The sequence below is a fragment of the Centroberyx gerrardi genome, chromosome 9 (genome assembly GCF_048128805.1).
Source record: "Centroberyx gerrardi isolate f3 chromosome 9, fCenGer3.hap1.cur.20231027, whole genome shotgun sequence".
NCBI lineage: Eukaryota > Metazoa > Chordata > Actinopteri > Beryciformes > Berycidae > Centroberyx > Centroberyx gerrardi.
Window position 1 is genome coordinate 12276964 of NC_136005.1, and position 25501 is coordinate 12302464.

Below are 25501 nucleotides of genomic sequence, written 5' to 3' on the forward strand. Positions count from 1 at the left end.
CTGACACAGAGGATGACCAGCTACTGTGGTGTGATCACACCCTTTCATTTGCACCCTACGCCCAGAAGCACCTTAGACACGTTGTAAGCGAACAGCACGTGACCTGACTGAAGCACGGAGATTCTCCAGGGGAAACCCAGCCCCGCGTGTCTGACAGGTTTCACTTGCTGTTCCATGGACACTCACAGATAACAAATACATGGACATTAATGACAGTCTCTGAAGATGTGGAATGGAGGTAAAATTATGCAATGCACCAAAACACACTAAATCAATAGTGTACAAAGAACAGAATTATCAGGCTGATTGAAATTCTGGCATTTTAATCAGAAGTAGTGATATCCCACACCTTCGGAATGCACAAGATGCAGCAAAAAAACTGTAGACTGTTCTAGAATTCACTATTCATAAACATTTGCAACTGTCCAATGAAACAGGCTAACGCACATGTAATGCACCTTTGTTTGCAAACTACATTCTGTGACCTTGTAAAAACTATCTTGGCTGCAACAAATCAGAGGAAGAATGGGTTTGCCAACAAACAATAAACACCAATAACTCTCCAGCAGATCATCGACTTGTACACCAACATCTGTCTGAATTGTAGTAATGAGGTCTGATTGTCTTTGTGTTATGAATCTAAACAACTTGTTCACAGCTTATTTGTCACTGGAGGCCACAGAGACATTCACATTCACATCAGAGGTGTTGTAGGGGGATATATCAGTCCACACAGCCAGTAGAGGTTTTTCAAAAACCTGCAGATGTGCCCCCCTCCGCATCGCCCTGGAGACACAGGTAACAACTGTGAGAGGACGGAGGTAATGTTGATAAGCTGTGGTGAAATGGGAATCATTTAGCCTCTGCAACCTAATTATTCTTCATCAGATGAAATGTCCGAGAGAGAGGCTCGGGTGGCTGTTTGGGGCCATACGGCTCCGGTGTGTAGAGCGACAACAACGTGGCATATTGTACACACAGCAATGACTTGAAACGCTTCACACTGGAGGTCAAAGGATGAAATGTTTTCTGAATACGGTGAGTAGAACTGCATCATGGCACACAGGATTCATGTTGACAAGACTAAACACTGTGAAGCTAAATTGAGGTGAAGTTAAATCTTACTCAGATTTTTTGTTCCTGTCCAAATCCAGACCAAGAAAGCAATCAAAATGATCCAAATCCAACAATTATGCGTGTACTTCACTACAATCAAGTTTATTACATAAGATGCTAAATTTCACTCAAAGCAAATGAGTGATCTAGCTTTGTTCTGGAAAATTAACTGTAAAAATCATCATCTCAGAAGTAGCATTTTCCCCAAAGGAAATGACTCAGGAAACATTGAAATCCATCTTAATAGAGGATTTAATAAAAAAACATAACAGACTACCCTTGAAGGTATCACCTAATATTCCCAAGATTTTTAAGGCAAGCTTAACCATTGGCAGGGGGTAAGGTATAGCTATTTTTGATAGAAATATATTTTCAAAAATGTCTACAAAAGGTGAAAAACAGGGGTCATCTTTATTTTTATAATAAATATAGACTTTCTCAAGAATTAACAATTACATTGGACTTTTATTATACAAACAAGGACCTAAGAGAGCTCTGGTGGACCAAAACACCAACAAAATCCAAGATGGCGTCCCCACACAGAGAGAGAGAGAGAGAAAGAGAGAGAGAGAGAAAATTAAAATGAGGGATTCTGTGATTCTACTTCCATGATTCTGCACATCATCGTTCCTCATCGTCTAAATCAGAAGTTAACCAAAGGGCCGAATCTCAGATCTTTCCTCCAATGTAGATAAAGAGAAGAAGGGGAAAGGGGAAGGCAAGAAATTGAGGTAAAACCTTTGATTTTCATCTCTTGGGTAACATGATAACGTCAGCTGAACCCTGAACCGCACAGGTAGCCCAAACGGACAGGTATACAGCCGGTGTGGAAGGTACTGTGGATAGGATGAGGGCTCTTAGTAGTCTACCGCCCCCTAGTGTCAGCCGGAGGAATGACCGGGATATCCAGACTGGGGGAATAGTAGCATCCTCTCTATCCGTGTTTGTCAGTCCAGTCTGTAGGGACTTCCAAAGAAAAGAGGGGCTTGTAGTGATCTAACTCAAAGCCAGAGTAGCAAAAAAAGAGACAGTTGAGCAGCTGGCGTTTAGCAGCACTACTCCACGGTGTTTCTGCAGCGAGTGAGTCCGTGTCCCACTTCGTCCCTCCTTCATCCCCCACCTGCCTTCCTCGTCTCCCCGTCTTCCCAGCCGTGAGCGTGTCTCTCTTCCCAGCCAGCTCCAGGGATGTGCATGTATGTGCTCTCCCTGGGTGTGTATGTGCGCGTGTTGGGCTGTGTGTGTGTGTGTGTGTGTCAAGAGTCTTAGAGGATCTGTTCGGTGCTAGAGGCAGAGATGTCCAGTAGTCTCCAGGCAGCGTAGGGGTTGAGCTCCTCCTGGTCTCGACACAGCGCCCACACGTACATCATCCTCAGCACTTTGTCCTGGGGGAAGAAACGGACGAACACTCTTTTATTTAGCTGCTCAATTAAATCAGTATAAACAGGGAAGACAAATACACCACACATGTAAATTCCCATCCCACCGAAGTGATTTTAGATTGTCTATGAACCAAATTTAAACATCTACATTGTGTTTTTGTTAGCCTGATGTAAGCCATGTCGAGGTTTACATATTTGGCTGCCTCAAACTGCCAACAGACCGGAAAACTGGTCAGAATGAATAACTTTGTAATTCTAACCACAGTTCCCACACTCACTTGGACATAAAATTCAAGGACTTTTCAATCACTTTTAAGGTCTTGTTTGGTGAAATTCAAGGGCTCAAAATTGGCACGACATTGGTCAAATTAGACATCATAGAAACCTATTTCTTTTTACTCATGATCTTGTCAATAAATCCCAGTGAAATCATTCATTTTATAATTGCTCCTATATCAAAGCAAATATCCATCATGTGGTTTTCTGCAGAAAGTTAAGTGTTGATCCTAGGACAGAGAGCAGTCATATTGCTGAGGCATATTGAGGAATTTTGGTGCTACATTTTAATAAAAAAAAATCAAGTACTTTCAAGGTATCCTTTTGTTTTCTAACACTTTTAATGCCTTGTTTTATTTTTCTCAAATTCACAAACTTTCAAGGATTTTCAAGGCCCATGTAGAACCCTGTCTACTTAATCAATATAGACAGTGAAGGGAAATACTTGCCCCGCACTTGTAAATTCCATCCAACCCACATGATTTTAGATTGTCTATGAACCAAAACTTCTATTTCTGAACATGTATTTTGTGTTTTGGTTAACCTGGTGTAAGCCATGGCGAGTTGTGCACATAGTGTATGTACATATTTGGCTGTGTCAAGCCTGTCTACAGACTGTGAACGAGTACCAATTAATACCTCTGCGATTCTTCAGCCAGACTACTTGTATTGTTATGGAGTCAGCTGTACCCAGAAGGGCCATGTGTATCTATAACAAAGAAAGTTTTAAAAGGGGGAAATGATTTATGAGCCTGCAGCCAGACGAGGAGTAACAGAGAGGAGCTGGGCGTAAGAGACATGACTTAGTCTGTGAGGGCAGAGTCTGTGGTTAGATGTCCAGACATTGGGATTCAGCCCATAAAACACAGAAGAACAGTACATCCACCAATAATCCCCTGGCAGTACTCTTTCACTCTGAGCACTGGGCAGGTGCCAGCTGCATGGTGCTGAGTGGATACCTTGACCCCTTCACCAATCACAGGTATCCCTGAGGTGCCTTGGGTGGACAATAAGGCTGATTTATAGCTCATAAAGCTTTTATCCGGGCCCCGATTCTAAATGTTTAAAAAGAGCCATGGCCAAATAGTTAAAAATGGCTCCATCGTCTCGTAACCTTCTCCTGGTGCCTCATTTATAAGAAGTTCTTACACACACATTTTGTGCTTACGACCAAATGCGAGCCAAAGTTGTGATTTATAGATCACATTTATAGAAAATGATCTTGATGTCAAAAATCAGTGGGTTACACAAATTAACTGTGATAAATCAACAGCTTTCCAAAGCACAAATGCTATAGAGTTTACATTTGTTGTGTTTGGTCATGTTGTTAAAATTGATCGTATGACAGACTCTAGGAAAAAGCCAAAGAACATGTTTTGAGGGAATAAAAATGTGGGACTGGGTACGGTAGATAAGAGCTAATGGGAACAGAGAGATACGGAGAAGGAGAAAAGATAATGTGAACAGGAGCAGATGATGTGTTTATGTAATCACAGGTGTGTGTGTGTGTGTGTGTGTGTGTGTGTGTGTGAGACTTACAGGGTCTCCCTCCACTATCTCTCCCTTGGTATTGCGGATCACCATGACCAGCTGAGCCTGGAAGGTGATGATCAGCACGGGACCCTGCTCCATCATCTTCCCCATGGCCAGCTGGGCAGAAGAAACACACACACACACGCTGTACTGAATCAACTGAACTAACTAGATCATACACAGAATTCAGATATTACAGAGGTTTATCATGGCTCAAAGGCATTTTAAGATAGAAAAAGCATGGTCTACAGAGACACTATCACTGCAGGGACTCAAGCAGGGTCTGACATTAGCCTAATGTCAGAAACTTGATGTCATTCCCATGTGGCGACACATAGCAGGTGTGAGGCCACTAAAAAGAAAAAATAAAGACAAAAAACATCCATTGTATAAGTGAGCAAGTTTTAAATTAAAACTCTAAATGTACTCGCTCCTTACCTGATTCTGTACAAGAAGTAGCACTGAAAACGGGTAAGGTGACACATTTCTATGAAAACTGCATATTAATGAACTTGGCTGGTAAAAATTTGTCCTGGCAGGTACATTGTTTTAGTTTGCCAGCCCTTGGCGGGTTTAATTTCAGACACTAGACTTTGCACTTGCATTTTGAATGTGAATACACGTTTACACACCTAAAACTGCACACTAGTGAAATACTGAGCTTTAACAAAAACAGGGAGTGTTGTGAATTGCCAATACTCTAATTAAGAATCTAGTTTAGTCTAGCCCGGAGTAACTTACATCAATATTGTCAATGTCCAAGATCTTAGAGTGGAACTGAAGCCCCATGGCCTTGGCTTGCTGGATTGGGTGTGCCAACTGGCTGTAAGTCTACACGCCCAAAGGAGAGAAAAAGAAGGTTGTAATTAATAATGGCATGAAAAACTGTCCGTCTGAGAAGAATATATGCACCATTGTACTCCAAGATATAACAGCACTGTCTGTCTACCATCTTTGCAAGTCAATATCAAAAGAAGCCTGTCTGTCTTTCTACGCTGCGGGCACAGAGTCGGGGTGAGAGGTCGTACCGCTTCATAGCACCAGTCCTTCAGCACCTCCAGCTCCCCTCTGATCATGGCCTGCAGACACACACAACATACAGCAGCTTTAAGAGAAGGAAGGGGGGAGAGAGCGCTACTGGGATACACTTGAAATAAAATCTTCACAAAAAGAAAATGCCTTTAGTTATCATACAATCCAGAATGCGGGATAAAATTAGTATCCATTTAAAAGTGGACACTGCCTCATTTTGGTTCAGGTTTTTATTTGGATCCACATTAACTGGCACAGCAGGGACAGCTAGTCTTCTTATATACAAATATACACCAGTAACAATGAGACATAATGATCCAAACTTACAGTCGTTTGGTGTGTGGATTAATTAATTTATTCATTTATTTATTTATGTCTATTTATTTATCATTCTCTTCATTGATTGACTGCACAATCAACAATACAATCACATAAAAATTAATATATCCCGCCAATTAAATGCCGCGGCCTTCAAAAGGATTTGACTCGCTCTGGCCTCAGTCGTGGTCTCAACCACTTTAGGCCTTAAGCTTCTCTCAGACTGAGAGCACTCAGACTAAATGAATTAACCGTTGAACTGATGTTAGCACCAGAGGAGCCTGCAGTCTGACGCACCTCCAGTATGTTGGGGATGATGTCTCGTTCACACTGCTTCAGGAAGGAATCCTTGTCAAAAGACGGGTCCGCCTTCAGAATCTCTGTCAGGACCTCAGACATCTCCGTCTTAGAGAAGAGTCCGCCTGATCACACATAACACACAGGGAGACGAAACACACACACATGAAGACAAACACAGGGTATCTGTAGCTTTCAGAAAGGCAAATTTAAGACGTTTTTTAAAATGCTACCTGGAATTGAATTTAAGACCAAATTAACAGCCAAAATAAAGATACAAAAAGCTGACAAAAACAGCCTATTTCTGACTGAACAAAGCTAATGAATGTTTTGAAACTATAAATGGACAGTATAAGAAAAAGGACACTAGAAATTAATAGTTTAACTCTTAACTCAATTAGATATCACCAAATGTGAAGAATCTGTCAATACCTCTAATTTAATATTTGCATCAAAATCAAACTTTAAATTACATATATTTTTATTCAATTTAATTAACAAATAAAGCTGTCATTACATTTTGAAAAAGTGAGACCTAAAAACTATATTTAAGAGATTTTAATAATTTTAAGCCCTTAAACTTAGATAATTTAAGACTTTTTCAGACTTTAAAGGACCCACGGACACCCTGAAGCTCACATAACAGGTGTATCTTCTCTGTTATGGCTTGTGTTAGCACTTCTCAGTGAGGTTCATGCAGACAGTTGGCGAGCTGAGGTCTCTTACCTATGACGTCGGTCATCTTGTCAGTGACGGCACGCGACGCTCTGATGAAGGCGTTGTCGCTCTCATCGTACTTCATCTTCATCTCAAAGAATCCTGAGGAGGCAGAGACCGAGACAGAGAGACAGACGGAAACAGTCAGACATTAAGCTGACACTTTAAGGTGACAGCTTCTCTGCAAAGAGGACACAGTAAAGGAAAAAAACACAGACAATTCTCTCAGATCAGCCCATCCAACCTTTCAGATTCATAAAACGGACTTAAACTGAGATTAGACACAATTTTTCCAGTCAAAAATATGAATTCCCACTGCGCCTGCAGGTCAAACAGTTTAGGTGAATGGGCTGAACGTTGAGGCTCAGCAAAAGGCTTCTGTGCATCTCTCCTGGGTGATGAATGAATCACACTACATTTCTGATATATGTCCTCATAAATAAACATAAACACATACACTCTCGTCTCTCCACACACACACACACACACACATACACACACACACATGCAACTGGGGAAGCACTGGAACTGTATGTACTTAGCGTAGAGTAAGTGCTGATGCTGCTACAGCACAACAGCCATGGAACTGTATACAGCCGTGAATCTGTTGACTTTGCGCAATGTCATAACTATAACACAGGAAATTTTTTTTCACCTGTCCTAACATGATTAATCGTCAACACCGTTTCCCTAAGTAATGCATAATTGCTTGCCGTGCTACCCTGCATAATACCTCAGCAGTGTTGAACCACCCACCAAATCAGCGTGGTAATATGAATTTCTAAGGCCCCTGGTTTAAAACAGATCCTCCTCCTCAGTCCCAGGGGAAGTCCCCTAGCTGCCTCTTTTTAGCAAACACTCATTAGGAGAGTCTCATAAGGAGAGTCTCATAAGCTCCAAGGTTTACAGGTCTTTAATTGAAAAAGGGCGGTGTTTTCCACCCAGACCTGGGCAAAAATCTATCTTAAGAGTTCAATCATTTGGACAGCTTTGCTTGAGTTTAGCTCAATTTATCTTGCCAGACCCTTGCAAAAGCCTCAGAAATAGCTGCATCACTTGCAGGATGAGCTAAATCAAGCCCTCCTCGGGTTTTTCCCCCACATTCTTGCTATCTATTAAACTAGGCCGACTATGTTGTTCAAGTTTGTCACACCTAGACAACTAAGTAGAGGGGTTTCCCCATTTGGCATACGGCTTCTCTGTCCCCACACAAAACGGCAGATTTAAAGCCTTTGATTTACACTAGCCGAGTTTGACTTACATGCAGGGGACAGCTGTATCTATTGGTCAAATCAATAAGAGCAGTATGAGTACTATTATGTACGTATGACTGGAAATCCCTGCAGTGGCAAAACAAAGAAATGTCTTTGATTCAAACTTGAAATGCTTCACAAATTCGACCATGAGTAAACAGCCAAGGATGCAAACAAAGACAGACAGAAAGACAGAAACAGTCCGTTAGTCCTTACTGTTGAAGACCACATTGTTGTCTTTGAAGTCCTTCCACTGCTGGTACCATTTCGAGTCCTTGTGGAGCACCACGCCCATCGCTTCCCTGGAGAACACACACACACAGTACAGCTCACACAGCAGGCCGAGGAATACAGGGTGTCACTGTTGACGTGCATGTTGCATCACTGCCACTGAACTTCACATTTAAACGCATTAACCCGGAAAGACAAACATGCTCTTATAACAAAAACATTCACTCCCTAAACTGTGATGTCACACCGATGTATAGTTCAACAGAGAAAGTACCTAAGACTATAATCTGGAGGTGGGGGTGGAGATTAGAACATAACAAATGTCCTGATTCAGAAATGATATTACTGAAATAACACAAATCTCAACTGGACTTTTAATTTACGATAAATGTTTAACTATAAAAGTCAGTCTCTCATTAACTGTATGCTGTGTATCATGTATGCTGTCAGTTTTGGGTCCATGAGAAGCTTGTGACTAAGAATTAATACAAATGGCAAATAAACTAAACTTGCATCTTTTAAAAAAAAAATTCTGTGCAAGGCCATAAGAACAGCACTTGGGATTTCTTAATCTGAGAGCCACTCCCCTCTCAGTGTCAGGGAAAAGCAGAGGCTGCTCACATACTCGTTGGCTTCGAAGACCCTGCTGTCATCCGCCGCACCCTTGGAGGAGAACTCACTCCTCTTCCTCAGTCTGCTGGGGGGCCGATAGGGGCCAGTGTGGCCCAGGTCATCAATCTCTTTCTTTACACTCTCCATGCCCTGAAAGCAGACAAATAGGCAGCAGACTCAGAAACCACAAAGAGGTTCCAGTATTTGGGGATGTCATTTTTCAGGATGTCTATTTCTATTTCACTCTCATTCATTTCTAGTGGTAGATTACAATTTCCCCGTCTTTTTCCTGTACCCGGAGTATTAGGTATGAATGTAATGTGTTCTAGGTCAAACTCAGAAAAATCAGAATACGCATGTTGAGTAAGGGAAATGTTATCAATATCCACATAAAAGGTATTTATTGTCTTATTCATGCTAAATTCAAGTACCGGACCCATTTTCCCAGCAATGCAATAGAGATAGCAGGTTACAGATTGGTAATACAATGAAATATCATTTAACAGTGGGTATAGCATTCGCAAAATATCATTAAGGGATAGATGGGTTTCATGCCACAGTTAACTATATAACAATAAGGGGCATTCTACAGTGACGAACTAAAATCTAGCTATTTTCCATGGTTTATTCATTTATTGTTCCAACCATTTGTTTCATCATGTCCTGCCCTTTGAGGTACTGCCTTACCGTGTAAATATAGAATCCGTTTTCATGTGCAAGTTTACCTGTCATTTTAGATATATTAAAAAAACGAAAATGCTGAGTCCCGTTTCACATTTCGTAAGCAGGGAAATAGATCTACACCACAGTAAAAGCAGTGACTCCCTACCTGTGATATTGCCCTGAATGCCCCGGTCTTCCCCAACATCTCTCCACTCTTGGACACAGACTCTGCTGAGCTCTTGGCCGATTTGGCTGCTTCCTCCACGCCTTCCTTGATCTTCTTCCCAATGTCTGTACGAGTGACCTCCTCAAGCCCCTGCACACACGAACATACACACACACACATCAATGAACTAGAAACGTGTAAGGTTGGATAGATAAACTTGGATAAATGGAAAGATGTAAATACGGCATATCTTATGACAATGAAAAGACTGGCTGCATAAGGCTATATTATTTAGCTGCTTTTAATATTTTACCTCTTTAACCGTCTCTGAGAGGTTCCCCAACTTCTTCTTCAGAACTTCAGACGTCTTCGCTGTTTCAGACTCTATTGTTTTCTGGGAGAAAGACAGACAATAAATAATGGACCTAATGCCATTTTTCTAAATCAGTGATTCCTATAAAGGCTGTGGAATCTGGCAAAATACTAACATATTTCCTCCGAGCTTGCTTCAGTGCGTCTGATTCCTCTAGTTTTTTGGCCTCTTCCCGGAACTTCTTGATGTTCTCCTTCATCTCCTTGTTCTTGTTCAGCTCCTGCTTCAGGCCGTCCAGAAACTCACCCAGGAAACCCTTTCTGCCTCCGCCTCCCCCTCCTGACGAATACCTCACCTACAGAAATGGGTGATTAAGGCGCAACATATGAAGTAGAATGGACACACAGGGCGCGTTCACACCAAGCATATTTGGAGCGGTTCAATCATTTGGGCAGGTTAGAACAACGCATTTCAAACTCGGGTAGCACCAAATAACCACACCAAGTCCATGTTAACGGTGGTGCAGTTTGCTTCAGTTAGGAGTGAGAATGTAATCTGAACCAACTACAAGAAATAACAACAAAAAGCAAGGTTTTATTAGGTTTCAACCATTTCTTAATGTGTTCTTATAGCTGGTATGAAACCAGAGATGGTAAAGTACGACAAAGAGCACAAACAAGGCCATGTTTATCTGAAGTTACAGGGACTGGAATCAGATTTGTTTTGATTCCCCACCGTTTCCAGATCACCCAAAACTCTGTCCAATAGACAAGCTACTTGTGAGTCCATGTGACTTTTGTTTACAAGCCGTGGTTTGCTTGTAATTGGGCAGTGTGAATCTAAACTAAACAAATACAAAGATGTAACAAAGTAAACTTTTCCACTATTGCTTGTATGAAAGAAAACAAACTGTAGGTGATCACACCCTTACTATTCATCCAGTACAGATGAAGTAGGTAGGTCCCAAAGGTTATTGAGTCCAATTATATTATTTCCCAAAACAAGTATTATAAAACTATAATGATTATACTCATTGCAAATACAGCAACACACTGTCTGGTAGGATGTGGCAGATCGGCCTCCAAACTGCAGTTTGGGAATATGCAAAGGTAGAGCAAAGTGTATGTAAAGTGTGAATGATGTAATCAAAGAATACCTGTGGAGAGCTGGTGAGGGAGCCACATATCCTGTAGACATGAGGTCTGTTGTGAAGGAGCAGGTAGCAGGGACTGGATGCCAGCAAGCCTCTTCTGATACATAACTGGAGAAAGAGAGACAATTCAGCCTCAGTCAACTGAAGGCAGTTTAACCGACATCTAGGTACTGTTTAGCAAACACAGCAGGCCAGCGGGCTTCTGGAGACAAACATTTGACAGTTTAATAATTTATGCGTGCAGCGCTACTTTATTTAGATGTAACCTCAGAAAAAAATTAAAGGAATTACATGGCATGTCCGCCAGGTTGGTAGTCGGACTCTTTAGTCGGCGTACAACACAGCATGAAGAATAAATATTCACTGAAATGCTGTTGATCAATTACAACGCATTGCGATAAATCAGACAATATACCTAAGTTAATATAATACTTTGGACAGTTAGTTTTGTACTGCTTGTCATGCATCAGGCCCAAACACCGGCTGGTGCTTCTTTCCATTCAGCGCTTATCTAGCTAACGCTGTTAGCATCCCAGTCAGAAAAAAGGCTCTTAATATATGCTAACAGTGGAAAAGTGGACAGTTCACATATAATGCCACTATTTTCCCCCACTATCAACAACAAACGCGTAATTATTTATATTTGTTTCCACAATAAACGCCTTAAACCGCGTTTAATGACAACTCACCTGGTAACACTGACACAAGGAGGCCGCCATCTTGATTGTATTTGCCTGTGACCTTTTCCGGTGCTGACCTTCGACGTACATGTGGGAGGGTCTTGATAATTAAATATACAGCGTGTACAGTATGGGCTAGTAGAAGTATTATAGCAATGTGCTCAAGTTGATGAATCTGTCACTACTGGTCATACAGTACATATTGTTCAGAGTGTGTATGATCCTACACTCAAATCAGCAAAACGTCTTATTCAAAATTAGTGACTGGTCTCAAACTGGGGTTAAACTATTACAAGACCAGCAACCACACAAAAGCTTCAAATGCTTAACTGTAAGCTTGTGTCTTGACAGAAATTCATCAGTGGCCCGTCCACTATAGTCACATGCAATGATACACAAAAAAAAAAAGACAGAAACCAAGTATTTCCAAATGTAGAGGTTTATTTATCAAAACACCTTATAGAACAAAGGCAATGACAGGTGAAGCATGACAAATGGAAGAAAAAAAATTAAAATTTTGGTCACTAAAAAAAGTAGAATTTGAGCAACAACTACAATAACAAATCTTAACTGTTACAAATGCCTAACAAACCAAGAAAAAAATATATGTTGAAAGGTCATTCAGATGATAAAGGGCATGTGGATATCAGGGTCATAATGAATGTTGAATGTAAGACAGACAAATAACTTATGCGTTCCTATCAATCCTAACATCGATCTCTCTTCCATTCAGCCGGTAGCCATTCATGCTCCGGCAGGCGCGCTCGGCGGTCTCGGGGCTGTCGAAGCGGACCACACCACAGCCCTTGGACTTGCCATTCTCCATCTTAATATCAGCATACTGAACCATGCCTGCAGAGGAAGACAAGAGCGAGGATGTTAGGAGTCATCTTCAAAATAGCTGATTCCATTTATTTGTGTGGGTTCTGTTAACACACTGAAACAAAAAATAGGGAGTTATGACTATTCTTACCGCATGTATTGAAGGTATCCTTCAGCATCTTCCAGGTGAAGTCAAACGGCAGCTGAAAGACAAAATTATTTTATTTTTATTTCAAATTTAAATCATATACGAGGAGGTATCAATCAAATGGATCAAGCCTAACTATATTGTAGATCAAACACTCACATTTCTGACAAAGATCTGGCATCCTTTCCTGGCATTGCCACCTCCAGCTCCAGGACCTCCAGCTCCGGATCCTCCGAAGGAATTACCACCGAAGCCTCCGCGATCCAGGTCGGCAGGGCGATCGAACTGGCCTCCGACTCCGCCAGCTCCCATCCGGTCCATGCTCGAGCCCATGCGGTCGAGGCCTCCGGCGGGGAAGCGGTCGAGACCTCCGGCAGATCCCATGCGATCAAAGTTGCTGGCCATTCGGTCGAGCCCAGCGTTGCCCATGCGATCCATGCCCATCGGGGAGCCGAAGTCCAGGCCGGCACTCATGCGTTCCAAGCTGGACGGGCCTAGGCGGTCAAACCCAGCTGGGCCGAGGCGGTCCATGCTGGAGCCCATACGGTCCAGGCCAGAACCCAGCCTGTCCATACTGGGCCCCAGCCGGTCCAGCCCCGAGCCCATCCGGTCAAAGCCAGAACCCAGCCTGTCCAGCTCAGACACGCGGTCCATCCTCTCCATGCCAATCCGGTCCATCCCTGCCAAGCGGTCCATGCTGGCACCCAGGCGGTCCATTCCTGAACTCATGCGATCCATACCCAGGGAGTTTCCTATGAAGATTGTTTGAGGAAACAAAAAAGCAAAGATACACATACAAAAAAAATTAACAAGAGTCTAAGTTGTCATGAGCATCACACCTTATTTCAGACATGACAGGTGAATTTTTAACAAAATCCTGAAAGTACTAACCCATTCCTCTTTCAAAGGAGTCTCCAAAATTATTGCGAGACATGCCCATTTCATTTCGACCAAACTCCCTGTCAAAAGCACCACCAATCCCACGGTCCATCTCTGACAACGCAAGAGATGAAACCATTAGAAAAGTCCAGCAAAACGTGAAAATGCTCCACGCTTGCTTTGGAATGCTCAACCAGTCACAGAAGTGTGTCCTTACCGTTCATTCTGCCCATTCCAGAGGGACCAAAACGATCCATGTTGTTCATTCCTCCAAAGTTGTCCATTCCTAGAACAGAGTAAAGAGTAACTCTCAACAGAGGCCACAGACAGAAATTAATGGCACCAGAGATAGTACAAAAAAATCATACATACCTCCCATACGGCCTCCCATGCCACCAAAGCCCATTCCGTCCATTCCTACAAGTGAAACAGTGATGATGAGTCAGTAACTTCTAGTATCTTTAATTCCTGGGGTTGAGGACGGGGGGAACTAGAGGGAAAAAAACAAACACTAGAGCAACAGTTACCTCCAGGGCCCATGTTGCCCATCCCAGCTCCTCCTCCTCCTCCGCCACCACCACCACCAGCACCTCCTCTGTTGAGTTGGGTAGCATCAATGGGCTGGCCACCAGGCCCCAGACCCAGACCAATACCACTCAGGCCACCTGGGCAGAGAAAACAGGTATATAAAGGTCCTTTCAATTCATCAAAATAGAAAATTACTTGCGCCATTTCCAGATGCATTATTTGTAGGAGATTTTGATCCTGATGAAGCAAGGCAGGTTTCCTACTTACGTGGAAGAGCAGCGGGTCTGTCGGGTGGTCCAAAATCTCCTTTGGGCAGAGACTTCTCATCCTGAAATTAAACATAAAGCATTCAAACAACGCCCTCAGGTCATGATGTCAATACAGTATAATGTACAGTATCTTTTATGTACAGTAATGTTTAGGAAACTTACCAGTTTGACGTGCATGACCCTGTTGAACAACAGCTGCCCGTTGAGCATAGCTGGGAACAGTTAAGGAAAAGCGTACCAAAGACATTTTGAAAGGATCTAATTATACTGAATCAATCTTCCATGCATACAGTTAAAAATACATCCAATACACCAATCAACCAACATTTGAAAGGATACAGACAGCTTGGACTGCTTCAATGGGCATATCGAATGTGACTGTGCCCATGCCTCTGCTCTTCCCATCTTTGTCCTCCAGGATGTCGGCCCGCACCACCATGCCCGCCATGCCAAACACCTCTTTCAGCTTCTTCCAGCCCACCTTGTAGTCCAGCTGTAGGCAAGAGTGGAGAAATGGTTGCTTTTATATCCACACAAGCCAGATACAAAACTAAGATTGCCTAGCATCTTTTATACAAATAAAAATCTAGCTGCATGATTCAAGCAACCATTGTATACCAATGTGGAAAACTATATCTGAAATGTAAAGGGCCCTCACGTTAGCCACAAAGACAGTGCTGCCAATCTTGCCAGCCTGCAGACCATGGATGATCTCGTTGGGGATGTTGGGGTTGTTCATCAGGCTGGGAGGAATATTGACCATGGGAGGGCCACCGGGTCCGGGGCCCATGCGGTCCATGTTCATGCGATCCATGTTCATACCACCCATGCGGTCCATGCCACCCATACCTCCCATGCCCCCCATGCCTCCATGGCCCCCAGGAGGACCTCCGCCACCACCGCCCTGGGCCTTGTGGACTTCCCTCTGAGCAATCACACCATCAGGGTCCTGAGGAAAGACATGGAAAAATGACAGGAAAAAAACAAAAAACAAATTGAAAAAAACAAAAATTGAAGGAAAACTCACAGCTGACAGAAATTCAAGAATCATGGGCAAAATTCACAACGGGCACCCAGTTGTTTCACAAGTCATTACTTCTTGCTGCGGCCTACCTCTTTGACTTTCAGGGGGCGTCCATTGAGGTTGTGCTTGTTGACCTTCTCCACTGCTTTCTTCATTAGCTCTTCAGTCCTAAACTCAACAACACTGGGAAAGAAAGAAATATCCACTCAGAATATGCAACTTAGAAATCAACTGCCATATTTTACATGAGTGCCCCCTACATAAATCTTTTTTTAACCTCAACACTGGCCGTATGTGTACCTAAACAGTAAATTGGAACATGATTACAAGCATCTCCATCACTTCATCAATCGGAGAGGCATTGACAGAAACTCTTCATTGGGTGTGAAGATAAGTGGAAAAAGGCTACTTACGCACAACCCTTTGTTGATTGAAGACAACACAACAGCCCGGACCGAAGGAGTACAGAAAGATTATTCAAGTTAGTAAAAGCCATGGTTATAAAAATATGGATATTTTAATTGGCACAAAGAGTTAAGAAACACAAGAAAATTTCATGCACATTCAAAAGTTCAAGATCACACAAGACTCACTTGTAAGGCCTTGGCCTCAACTCTTTACTTCTCAGTAACATTACACATCTTTAGATCTCACATTTCTCACCACCAGACTAACACAATGCCGACGAGTCTGGTGAATCTTAAACCCTTAAAAGATTATTTCTCAACATCCAAAGGCAGAAAATCCACAGTGAGAGGGGATTCCCCACTACAGAGATATTGGAAGTATCTATCCCAGTAAAGCAATTCTACGGAATGAGTTACAGTTATCAACCATCTAACAGCCTTGTTACAACCTCTTGCAGACTACACCCCATTTAGACTAAGTTCATGATGAACAAATCCAACAACCAAAAGGGACATTGTCAGCTACTGCAACCCCACGGGATTGGCTACTGAGAAACCTGAAAATCCTATTATAAAAAGCATCAACCCTTGAGATGACCTCAAGTCAGTGCGACACCAAAACACTCCTCCGGCGTGTCACCGTCTGACACACTCCATCAGGTTTCTGAATCTGAACAATCCCCCACAATGAAAGTAAAATAAAGAAACCCAAGCTGACAAACACAGGTTTGTCTACGTTTATTCATACTTTTTTTTATTTATATGTTTTTGCACTTACCCTCGATTTGCCTTCTGCGTCCATTAAGTGTTCCACGTACGTTACCTCACCCACTACAAATCAGATTCCAGAGACGACACACACCAAGGGGAGAGAAGCCGAGAGAACAATGGGGATTTAGAGCAGACACACAAGCGGGGCGGCCGGTGACAGTGAGCTCAGACTGCCAGTCCTGAGCCTTCCCCCAGCACCTCAGCAGCAGCAGCAGCACAATATGGTACAGGTCTACAAAAAGCAAGCTTGTGTCTTTTAAAAACTAAAGACTTCTTAGCCTGTCCTTGTTGGAATCCCCCAAAACACCATAAGCAATAGATTGAGGACAACAACTGTTTGAATAGCTATCAGCCGTCCTATTTGGATATATTGCCGTAAAAACCACCTTCTATGTGAGGATGATTGACCAAACGGCAATTTCAAGTCGGCAAAGCCCATTCAACGCTTAAGCCCATTTCATAGCAACCCTGTTTATACTTTGCCAAATGTCGCCATTTGAAACCTCAGGCTAATGCAACAATACATTTGCACATCGGCTGCGTCTGAGACGAAACCTACACTAGAAAAATAACCATAATCTTACTGACTGCGAAAGTCTAGGGGGACAGAAACTGCAATATCTACAAACATATCTGTTCTTAGAGTGGACCTGTAACTGAAACGCACAGAATCAGAATTTTGATTCCTTGTCGACCACAGCCACGCCTTCGTCCAAAAAATGTGTCTGTTCAATGAATGGACATCAATGACCAAACCTCTAGAGACAAGGACAGGGCATAAGAAGCTGCTTCATTTTGTAGACCTGTACCCCAAAGAAATCCCCAACGCACATCTGTGATTGGCACAACATGGAGATCTGCTGAGAAAACATTTGCTTTGTCAAGGTCAAACCTAAAAAAGAAAATGCAATTTAACTCCACAATCAATAATCATAAAACCAATACTAGGTAGTCTTCCTGGAAAGGGCTTGGTAGCCTCTTTAACACATGCTTTAACTTGTTTAAAGCAGATACCAATTTGGTGCATTTCTTCTGATACACCGAAAGTTTTCCAAATCCACGTAACTAAGCAACTACTTTCACATATGTCTGAATAACAGAACATATTTTAGTCTATATTATAGTAACTGGATAGGGAGATCTAGGCTAATCCGTGCTGAAAATCAAAAATGTTGCATGACAAAAATATCACTCTTCATTTGACATATCTCCAAAATTATGATCAATGATGATTTTACCATGAATGGCATATTGCACCTGAGAGCAAGTCATTCCTTGTCTCTGGGCAAAATCATTACACTATGGCAATGTATATTCTTTCATGCATTTCAAGAAAAAAATGCAGCTCATTACGCCATTCGGGATCCCACGCCATTGAATTCTCACATTAATGACACAGCTTTACAAATGTACAACCTCAACTTCATAAGAACCACATGGGCTTTGGTATTCTCATTGGGGAATGACTGTTCTGATGAAATCCATGTTCACAGCACTTCTGCAAAATCTGCAGCTCGGTTAGTTGACCGGACACATGCCTCTCCATTAAAAAAGGACCTCTCCCAATCCTTTTATACCAACTAACTCCCATACAAGAGCTCAAGTCACATTGTACAATTTGAGTCCCTGAACAAATTCCCAAAAGCCCTTCAAAGCCACAGTGGTCAATCAAAATGACCCTGGAAGCTGCATCTTTTGTCATGGCCCAAGTTGTGCAATGAGTCCATCTCTTATCTGGACACCTTACCTTTTTCTTTCATCAGGTCTTTCAGTGCTTGCCATTTCACATCATATGGGATGTTGCTGACAAAAACACGGTATCTCTTGTTCACGTTCCCATAGGGTTCAAAGCGCCCGCCCCCACCTCTCTTCTGAGGCCTCTCCTTTCTGCTCGGCGTGGATTCATGCTTGGCTTTTCCATTCACCTCCCTGTGCAAAAAGATCAGTTCATTTAGTTGATGCTAGCTGATGCAAAATGTTTCGTAGCTACGGTGATTGCATTTTACATTGCTGCTGCATTACAGCTGGACAGATTTTCTAACTTAAACTAAAAACAAAATTCGAATAGACACATGAGCGGACCTGACTCAATTAACGTTAACCAATTTATTATTTTAACGTTAGTAGTTTTATCACAGTTCAACTGTGACCGAATAGAAAATGAAAGGTAATGCGTAAATTGACGGTAACAGCAGTAAATTAGCTAACGTTACGTTACTTAACACATTTTATTTTAGAAAATGGCTGCGCATAAGTATTTCCAGCAAATACACGGACCCCAAACACGCGGGACCCAACGTTAACGTTACCGATAATAAAAAAAAATAGTTTTCCCGATGGTATTAACACGTCATGCTAACATTATCGATATTACTAGCTCAACACAGTGAAACCGTAAGAAAGTTTTCCTCGAATCTTAAACAGTTAGTCATCTTCGTAGTGAACACGGCTAACTAGCTAGCAAGCGCTAACAAAGAAACCTCGATGAATGGAGAACAGCGTCGTTACCCCTGCTGCTGCGGCGGCTGCTGCTGCGGCTGGCCTGGTTTCTCAGAGGCTACTTCGGCCTGTTCGTTCGACATCTTCTTGCGCAGTTTCTACGGTCTCGCTGAATAAATTGCGTTTGGGAAACAATCTCTTTTGATATTAACGGGAATGCAGCACCTTTAAAATTGACCCGTGTAGGACAAATAACAGCTAACTGAATGACTTGAATCAGATCCCTTCTTCGATCCAAGCTAACGAAATGGCGGCGAAAACGTTCTGTTACTATTTATTCACTGGCGTTGCCAAGGCGAGAGGATGCTGGGAATTTTACCACTGTAAAGCAACTGTGGATTAGTGTGAACATCCGGTATTGTCGTTTTCAAAATAAATGGAATACACATGTTGAAAGAAATATCATATTAATTTGAGACACGTGTATTCAATTAAAAAAAAAACGTGTGTGTTTTTAAAGATTTTTGAGAAAATGCAATTTTAAATGAGTCAATTCAACACTCAGGCCATATACTCGGGTAACTGGGGAAAGAAACCTCAGCGTCCACTTTCCAGGCTTTTATCTTGAAGACAAAATTGCTGAACCGGAAAAGAAGTTGCTGATATATGTGGAGAGCCGATGGATACACGTAGAAAAAACATAATTTTCTCCTTCAGCGGCCACTCAGGATCGTTAGTTGCCAGTTTAAAATTTGGAATAGGAATCACTACGACTACATATTATTGTGTGAAGACATTTGTTTATTTTGTGCCGTTTTTACTTCATTAGTTGGGCCTGACACACACGGGACAGTGACATGAGACAGAAAGGCGTGGGTCTGTTTAGTATAGTCTAGTCTAGTCTAGTCATGTTTATTTATACTCTTTATCACAAAGTCTCAAAGGGCTTAACATACCAGCATATACATGACATATATCATACTACATCACTATATACCATCATACATCATATAAACATACCACATCCTGTGTATAGATCATACTACATCATATAGCCTAATACATGACTGTTGTTTTTTGATCCCTGCTTATGAGAAACTACTCATTTTGTAAGGTGCAGTAGGGAGTAACGTTACATGGCATGCGCCCCACAACCGCTTTACTACCATGGCATCCCTTATTTGAACACTTTACAGTAGTTGAATGGTATGCTATTGTATGTTGCTTGCTGTCGATGACAAAATGATGTGTGTTTATTACAGTTGTTTATGCCAATAGTCTTATGGAATGCATGCCTATGGATGCATCCAATAAATGATTAACCAGATGCATAATCCTAATTTGAATAATGTGATCATTGGTGAATTGGAAACAATAATAATAATAATAATAATAATTATTATTATTATTATTATGATATTCCCTGTCCTGAACTCCTCCCCTCTGCGGAGCAGGAAGCCTCTCTCCTCTCCTGCGGTCTGACAGCAGCATTGTCTTGTGTCTTCTTGGCGCAACAGCCTGGCAGGGCAGGAAAGACCTTTGTATCATTACCGCAGTCTCACTAACGAGATTGTTTTAAGCCATGGGGAACAGGGACGACGAATACGATTTCTTGTTCAAAGGTAAGTGGAATAGACACCGTTTTTAGATCACCCGGTTGCGTTTGACGTTAACTAGCTCGGTTATCTTGCTAACGTTAGCCAGCTTGCTAGCTCTTAACGTCAGGGATCAGGCAGGTTAGCTCTATCAGCTGCTGGTGCCAGCTAACGTTAAGCTAGCGTGTTTGCTAGCGAGTTTTCCGGCGTGTTGTCCTTTTTTAAATTAACCTCACTATTGCCTTTAGTTTAGTTCCATTAGTGTTTTGTTTGGGCTAAAGCTTGCTTAACACAGTCTGTTTTGAAACGTTAATTTAGCTAGCAAGCAGCTCCCAAAGTGAAAGGCGTAACTTAACGTTACTATAACGTTACTATGACGGTAAGATAGTTAAACGAGTGGAACGATTACTTTTCAATAATTCAGTTCAATTAAACTTTATTATCCCCGAGGGGAAATTCTCCTTACAGTCAGGTGCATACAACAAGCATAAAACATACAGTAACATACATAAAACATAAAACATAAGACACCAGACGCATGACTTCACATCATCCATCAGGAATTAAAATAAACAGCACTAACAATGGACTCCTGACTATCTTATGAAAATACATTTATCTTAATGGACTTCCTCTCTCTGTTACCTGTCCTTTGGCGGTCTAAACCTTATGCCAGAGGGAAGAAACCACCTTAACTCTATCCTGCAGTTTGTCGTTGCCATAGGACAGATTTCCATACCAAGCAATTATAGAAAAGGTGACAATTGACTCGACCATTGAGTTGTAAAAAAGAAAAAGTGCTGAGCCTTCTACACACCCTGAAGGAGTTCAGCTTCCTGGGGAAAAAGTCTTTGACCTTTCATCCATATTGCAGTAGTGTTCTCATCAAACTCAGCTTATTATCAGGTATGTGCCTAAGTACTTACAGCACTCCACCACAAATGTCAGGTTACTTCTAAGCTTTTAGTGAGTTACTGATGGATGTGTTGGATCTCTAACATGTAATCCTGTTATTTCATATTAACCTCACTGTTCCCTGTTTAGCTTGCAGAGCTATTCACTATGGAAAGCCAAGGAAGCTGCTTGCTTGGTAATGTTTCAAAACAAAGCAAGCCTTAGCTCACATAAAGCACTAGTTAATCGGGGAGAGATTTGCTTTACATCAACACCTCAAATGTCATATAATGCCAAATCCTTGACTGAACCCCTGAAGGATGCAGTCATTTTAATACTTAAGGATTTAACTGTAGAGTAAACAGAAACATAGAAGCTCCATCACATGCATAGCAAATTATAGTAATGTTAAATATCCAACTAAGAAAAAAGCATGAATAGCTGTACAGACTGGGGCTAGTTGGGCAGTTGGAGTATACAAAATGGATTCAGTCAGTGCCAAACTTTGGAGATAGTAATGACTCTAAGCAGTAGGACAGGAAAAGAGGCCTTGAGAAACTGTTGAGTCAGATTTCCCAGTGAGCAGGTTGTTGGCTGCTTCCTGCTGCATGACTCCCAGTAGGGGCAAAGTCTGATAAGGTTTTCTCTTTACAGGCAGAAAGCAGCGATCCAGACAAGTCAGCTGTTTTACTTTGGCTGAGAAAATGATACTTTAAGACAACAGCGTTCATAATTTATTGATATATTTGTTTGAATGCACTTAATGTACTGTAAGTAAAAGTCACCATTTGTGTTTTTTTATATTTATAACAGACAAGAAAACGTATTCCCATGGATAACTAGCCAGATGTTGAGATATTTCCAACACAGCTACAATACAGTTAAATAAAAGTTTAAAAGGAGAAACATTTTCAACTATCTAAAACATCAGCGGTAAACATCAGGTTTTGGTGTCATTGGTGGCATTCAACAGTCACACAGAGAGAAATCCATCGTAGAAGAGGCAGTGATACCAATTTCTTCATCAGCAGTAGCCTCAGTAAACCGCAGTGCAATGCAGCCGCAAGACGTGCTTCGCTGTGTGTACGGGGCACAACTCTCGCTTTTACTCTTCTGGAAAATCTCTCGCTCCTCTATTGGTATCGGTCTCACCACCTACATGTACAACAACCCCCAGCTGAAATGCTCAGGCGCGTCATGTTTTCTGTAGGTTGTCGAAAGGCATTCTGGGAAATGTAGGAAATCACCAACTGAAGTAGACTAGGCAAAAAATAAATTACACTTCATCACAATATAACTTGTATCATAATGTAACTTAACAGTGTAATATGAGGGTGTAATTTTCCTTTAAGTGCCGTTGTCCTGATAAATGCTCAAATTTCACACCCTGTTTTGGTTCTAGTTGTCCTAATAGGAGACTCTGGAGTGGGGAAGAGTAACCTGCTGTCCCGTTTCACAAGAAATGAGTTCAACCTGGAGAGCAAGAGTACCATCGGGGTGGAGTTCGCCACCCGCAGCATCCAGGTGGACGGCAAGACGATAAAGGCTCAGATTTGGGACACAGCTGGACAGGAGCGCTACAGAGCCATCACCTCAGCGTGAGTTTGTGTTTGTACGTTCATGCAAATGTCGTGCTGGAAAGAAAGAGGGTGGAGTCGTTGCACTCTGACCTGGTTTTGCCCTGCTGTCACCAGGTATTACCGGGGGGCAGTCGGGGCTCTCCTAGTTTACGACATCGCCAAGCACCTGACATATGAGAACGTGGAGCGCTGGCTGAAGGAGCTGAGGGACCACGCTGACAACAACATCGTCATCATGCTGGTTGGCAACAAGAGTGACCTCCGCCACCTCAGGGCAGTGCCCACTGACGAGGCTCGAGCCTTTGCAGGTAAAGTGCTGTGAGATAAGCTAGTTTTTAGTCTACCAAGCCAGCCTTATAGTCTGTAAAAGTTTGTACATGTATAAAAAGTGTCTTACCTCTCTTCCCACCTCAGAAAAGAACACGCTCTCATTTATTGAGACATCAGCGTTGGACTCCACAAATGTAGAAGAAGCCTTCAAGAACATTTTAACAGGTAGGAAGCACAAGACACAGTACAATACCTGCTCATACCTACCTAATATACTATCAGGGCCATCTGCAGCGTTTTGCCGACCTGTAAGTGTACTGAGTTACGAGCCCCCCACCTGACCCACACCTTGGTTGTCATCACTCAAGATTGTCTACCCACCATTTATAAAATTGTTTTATCTGTCAAAAATAGTAATAATAATCAAATCCAATTTAAAAAAGTTCTATACTGAGGTCACAAACTGCTGTTGGCTGCAACCAAGGAACAATCATTTATGATCTTAAAGTAACAGTACTTTGGCAGATACATCTTTAGCACGCATCTCCAAAGTTCAGGAGCATTCAATCCCCCAAATTAGCTGCCACAGAGATCCACTGTCACCACCAGGATTCATGCTTTTTCCCCTGCATTCAATGTCAGTACTTGTAAACAGGCAACATTTCATCTGTAAGTGTGACATGAAAGAGTGAAATATCTGTCAAATATCACTTTGACAGGAAAACCAATCAAGATTTTATGATAAAGGTGTAACCACAGTCTCGTGTCTATCCTGATTAAATATATCAAGACCACCACAAATTTTTTTTTCTCCCGCAGAAATCTACCGCATCGTATCACAGAAGCAGATAGCAGACAGATCTGCACATGACGAGTCTCCAGGCAACAACGTAGTGGACATCAGCGTCCCCCCCACCACCGACGGCCAGAAAGGCAACAAACTGCAGTGCTGCCAAAGCCTGTGACGCTCCTCGATCCTGTGACACCCCCCCCCCCCCCCCTTTCCCCCACTGACACCCACCCTGACATCACATTTCCCTTCATGTTACCCACCCACTTTTCGTTCCCATAGCTCCGCTCACGGCCAACACCCTCCTCACTCTTCTTTCTTTCTTTCTTCCTTTCGTCCTTTTCTTTCTTGTAAAGTACTTTGTTACTTTTGAACTCACTTGTGCTCTTCTCTTCTGCCATGAAAGAAAACTTTAAAAAGCCTTTATGTCACTTGGTTAGTCAAGTCATTCATGGAGTCAATGTGAAGGTTCCTGCAATGTAGGAACGAGGCAATTGTTGCTGTCTGAGTGAAGCCTGTGAAGCTGATTGAAATGCTGTCATGTACAGGGGGGTTCGGAAAACATTTCAATGGTTGCCACTAGATGGTGCTGTGTAAATAAACTACGGGCAGTTACTCCACCTGGTGAAGCAGTATTATATGCGTTTGAAAGTGTGATTCTTACTTTCTTCTTGCAACAATTAAGTTATCATGCCAAAAAATACCCTCATTGTGTATTTATTAAAATATATTTGGCCTAAGTTGTCATTGTTTTACTTTCAATATAAGCACTGTAAAAATTTACAATAAACTCCTTGACAAAAATAGTGTGTTAAGTTTATATATTCACGTGGGATTGGTGTTGCTGGGCTCTGCTGAGGGCTTTTTTGTTTCTCAAAATAAACTATGCCACAAGATTTGACTAAACTAAATTTGAAATGTCATATACTAACCTCAGGGGTGTGGTAGTCACAATATATAATAGGTTTCACACCTGTTTTGTGGTAGCATTAATGAGGATGGTGTCCATGTTTTGCAGTCGAGAGTGAACTAGATGAGCGGGTTGTTACAGTTTAAAACAGAAGTCCCCTGCTAAAACATCACTTCAGACTCTTTGTTAATGAGAATGTTAGCAGCCTAAAGTTTGCACTTAAACTCAAGTAATTTCAAATGGATATTTTACTTATTTACTATGCTTACTGTTAATTTTAATAATGCAGCTATGGGGTTATTTGCAGAGTTTCTTTTGAAAACCTTATATTGATTCATCATTCAATATTCAAATGTAAAGGATCCAGTTTATAAACATTATTTCAACAAAGAATTTAGGTTACCTAGTATCCTTCATAAAGTACCATAATTTGTTT

At 41.9% G+C, this 25501-nt stretch overlaps 3 protein-coding genes across 4 annotated transcripts; 1 reads left to right on the forward strand and 2 right to left on the reverse strand.

The window, feature by feature from the left end:
• Positions 1-361: 361 nt before the first annotated feature.
• On the reverse strand, positions 362-11778 carry timm44 (translocase of inner mitochondrial membrane 44 homolog (yeast)). The gene is made up of 13 exons (XM_071926018.2): positions 11749-11778; positions 11063-11167; positions 10082-10261; positions 9907-9987; positions 9594-9743; positions 8778-8914; positions 8138-8223; positions 6678-6770; positions 5952-6076; positions 5333-5383; positions 5046-5135; positions 4311-4421; positions 362-2498 (listed from the first exon to the last, which is right to left on the reverse strand). The coding sequence occupies exons 1-13, from the start codon at positions 11776-11778 to the stop codon at positions 2379-2381; spliced, it is 1359 nt and encodes a 452-aa protein (XP_071782119.1). The 3' UTR covers positions 362-2378.
• A 390-nt stretch (positions 11779-12168) lies between these two features.
• Positions 12169-19345, reverse strand: hnrnpm (heterogeneous nuclear ribonucleoprotein M). Of its 2 annotated transcripts, XM_071926016.2 has the most exons (16): positions 19096-19345; positions 18335-18516; positions 16595-16647; positions 15823-15830; positions 15499-15592; positions 15044-15334; positions 14725-14878; positions 14548-14597; positions 14384-14444; positions 14116-14253; positions 13961-14005; positions 13806-13874; positions 13601-13702; positions 12869-13461; positions 12713-12764; positions 12169-12591 (listed from the first exon to the last, which is right to left on the reverse strand). In XM_071926016.2, the coding sequence occupies exons 1-16, from the start codon at positions 19167-19169 to the stop codon at positions 12428-12430; spliced, it is 2130 nt and encodes a 709-aa protein (XP_071782117.2). In that variant the 5' UTR covers positions 19170-19345; the 3' UTR covers positions 12169-12427. The 2 variants fall into 2 exon arrangements, with proteins under 2 accessions (XP_071782117.2, XP_078141713.1); XM_078285587.1 differs by lacking the exons at positions 13601-13702; positions 16595-16647; positions 18335-18516; positions 19096-19345 and having other exon boundaries at positions 15823-16537.
• Positions 19346-20510: 1165 nt separating this feature from the next.
• Positions 20511-24948, forward strand: LOC139932259 (ras-related protein Rab-11B). Its single transcript, XM_071925967.2, has 5 exons — positions 20511-20648; positions 22918-23113; positions 23210-23403; positions 23510-23590; positions 24185-24948. Exons 1-5 carry the CDS (start codon positions 20609-20611, stop codon positions 24328-24330), a joined length of 657 nt encoding a protein of 218 aa, XP_071782068.1. The 5' UTR covers positions 20511-20608; the 3' UTR covers positions 24331-24948.
• Positions 24949-25501: the final 553 nt, after the last annotated feature.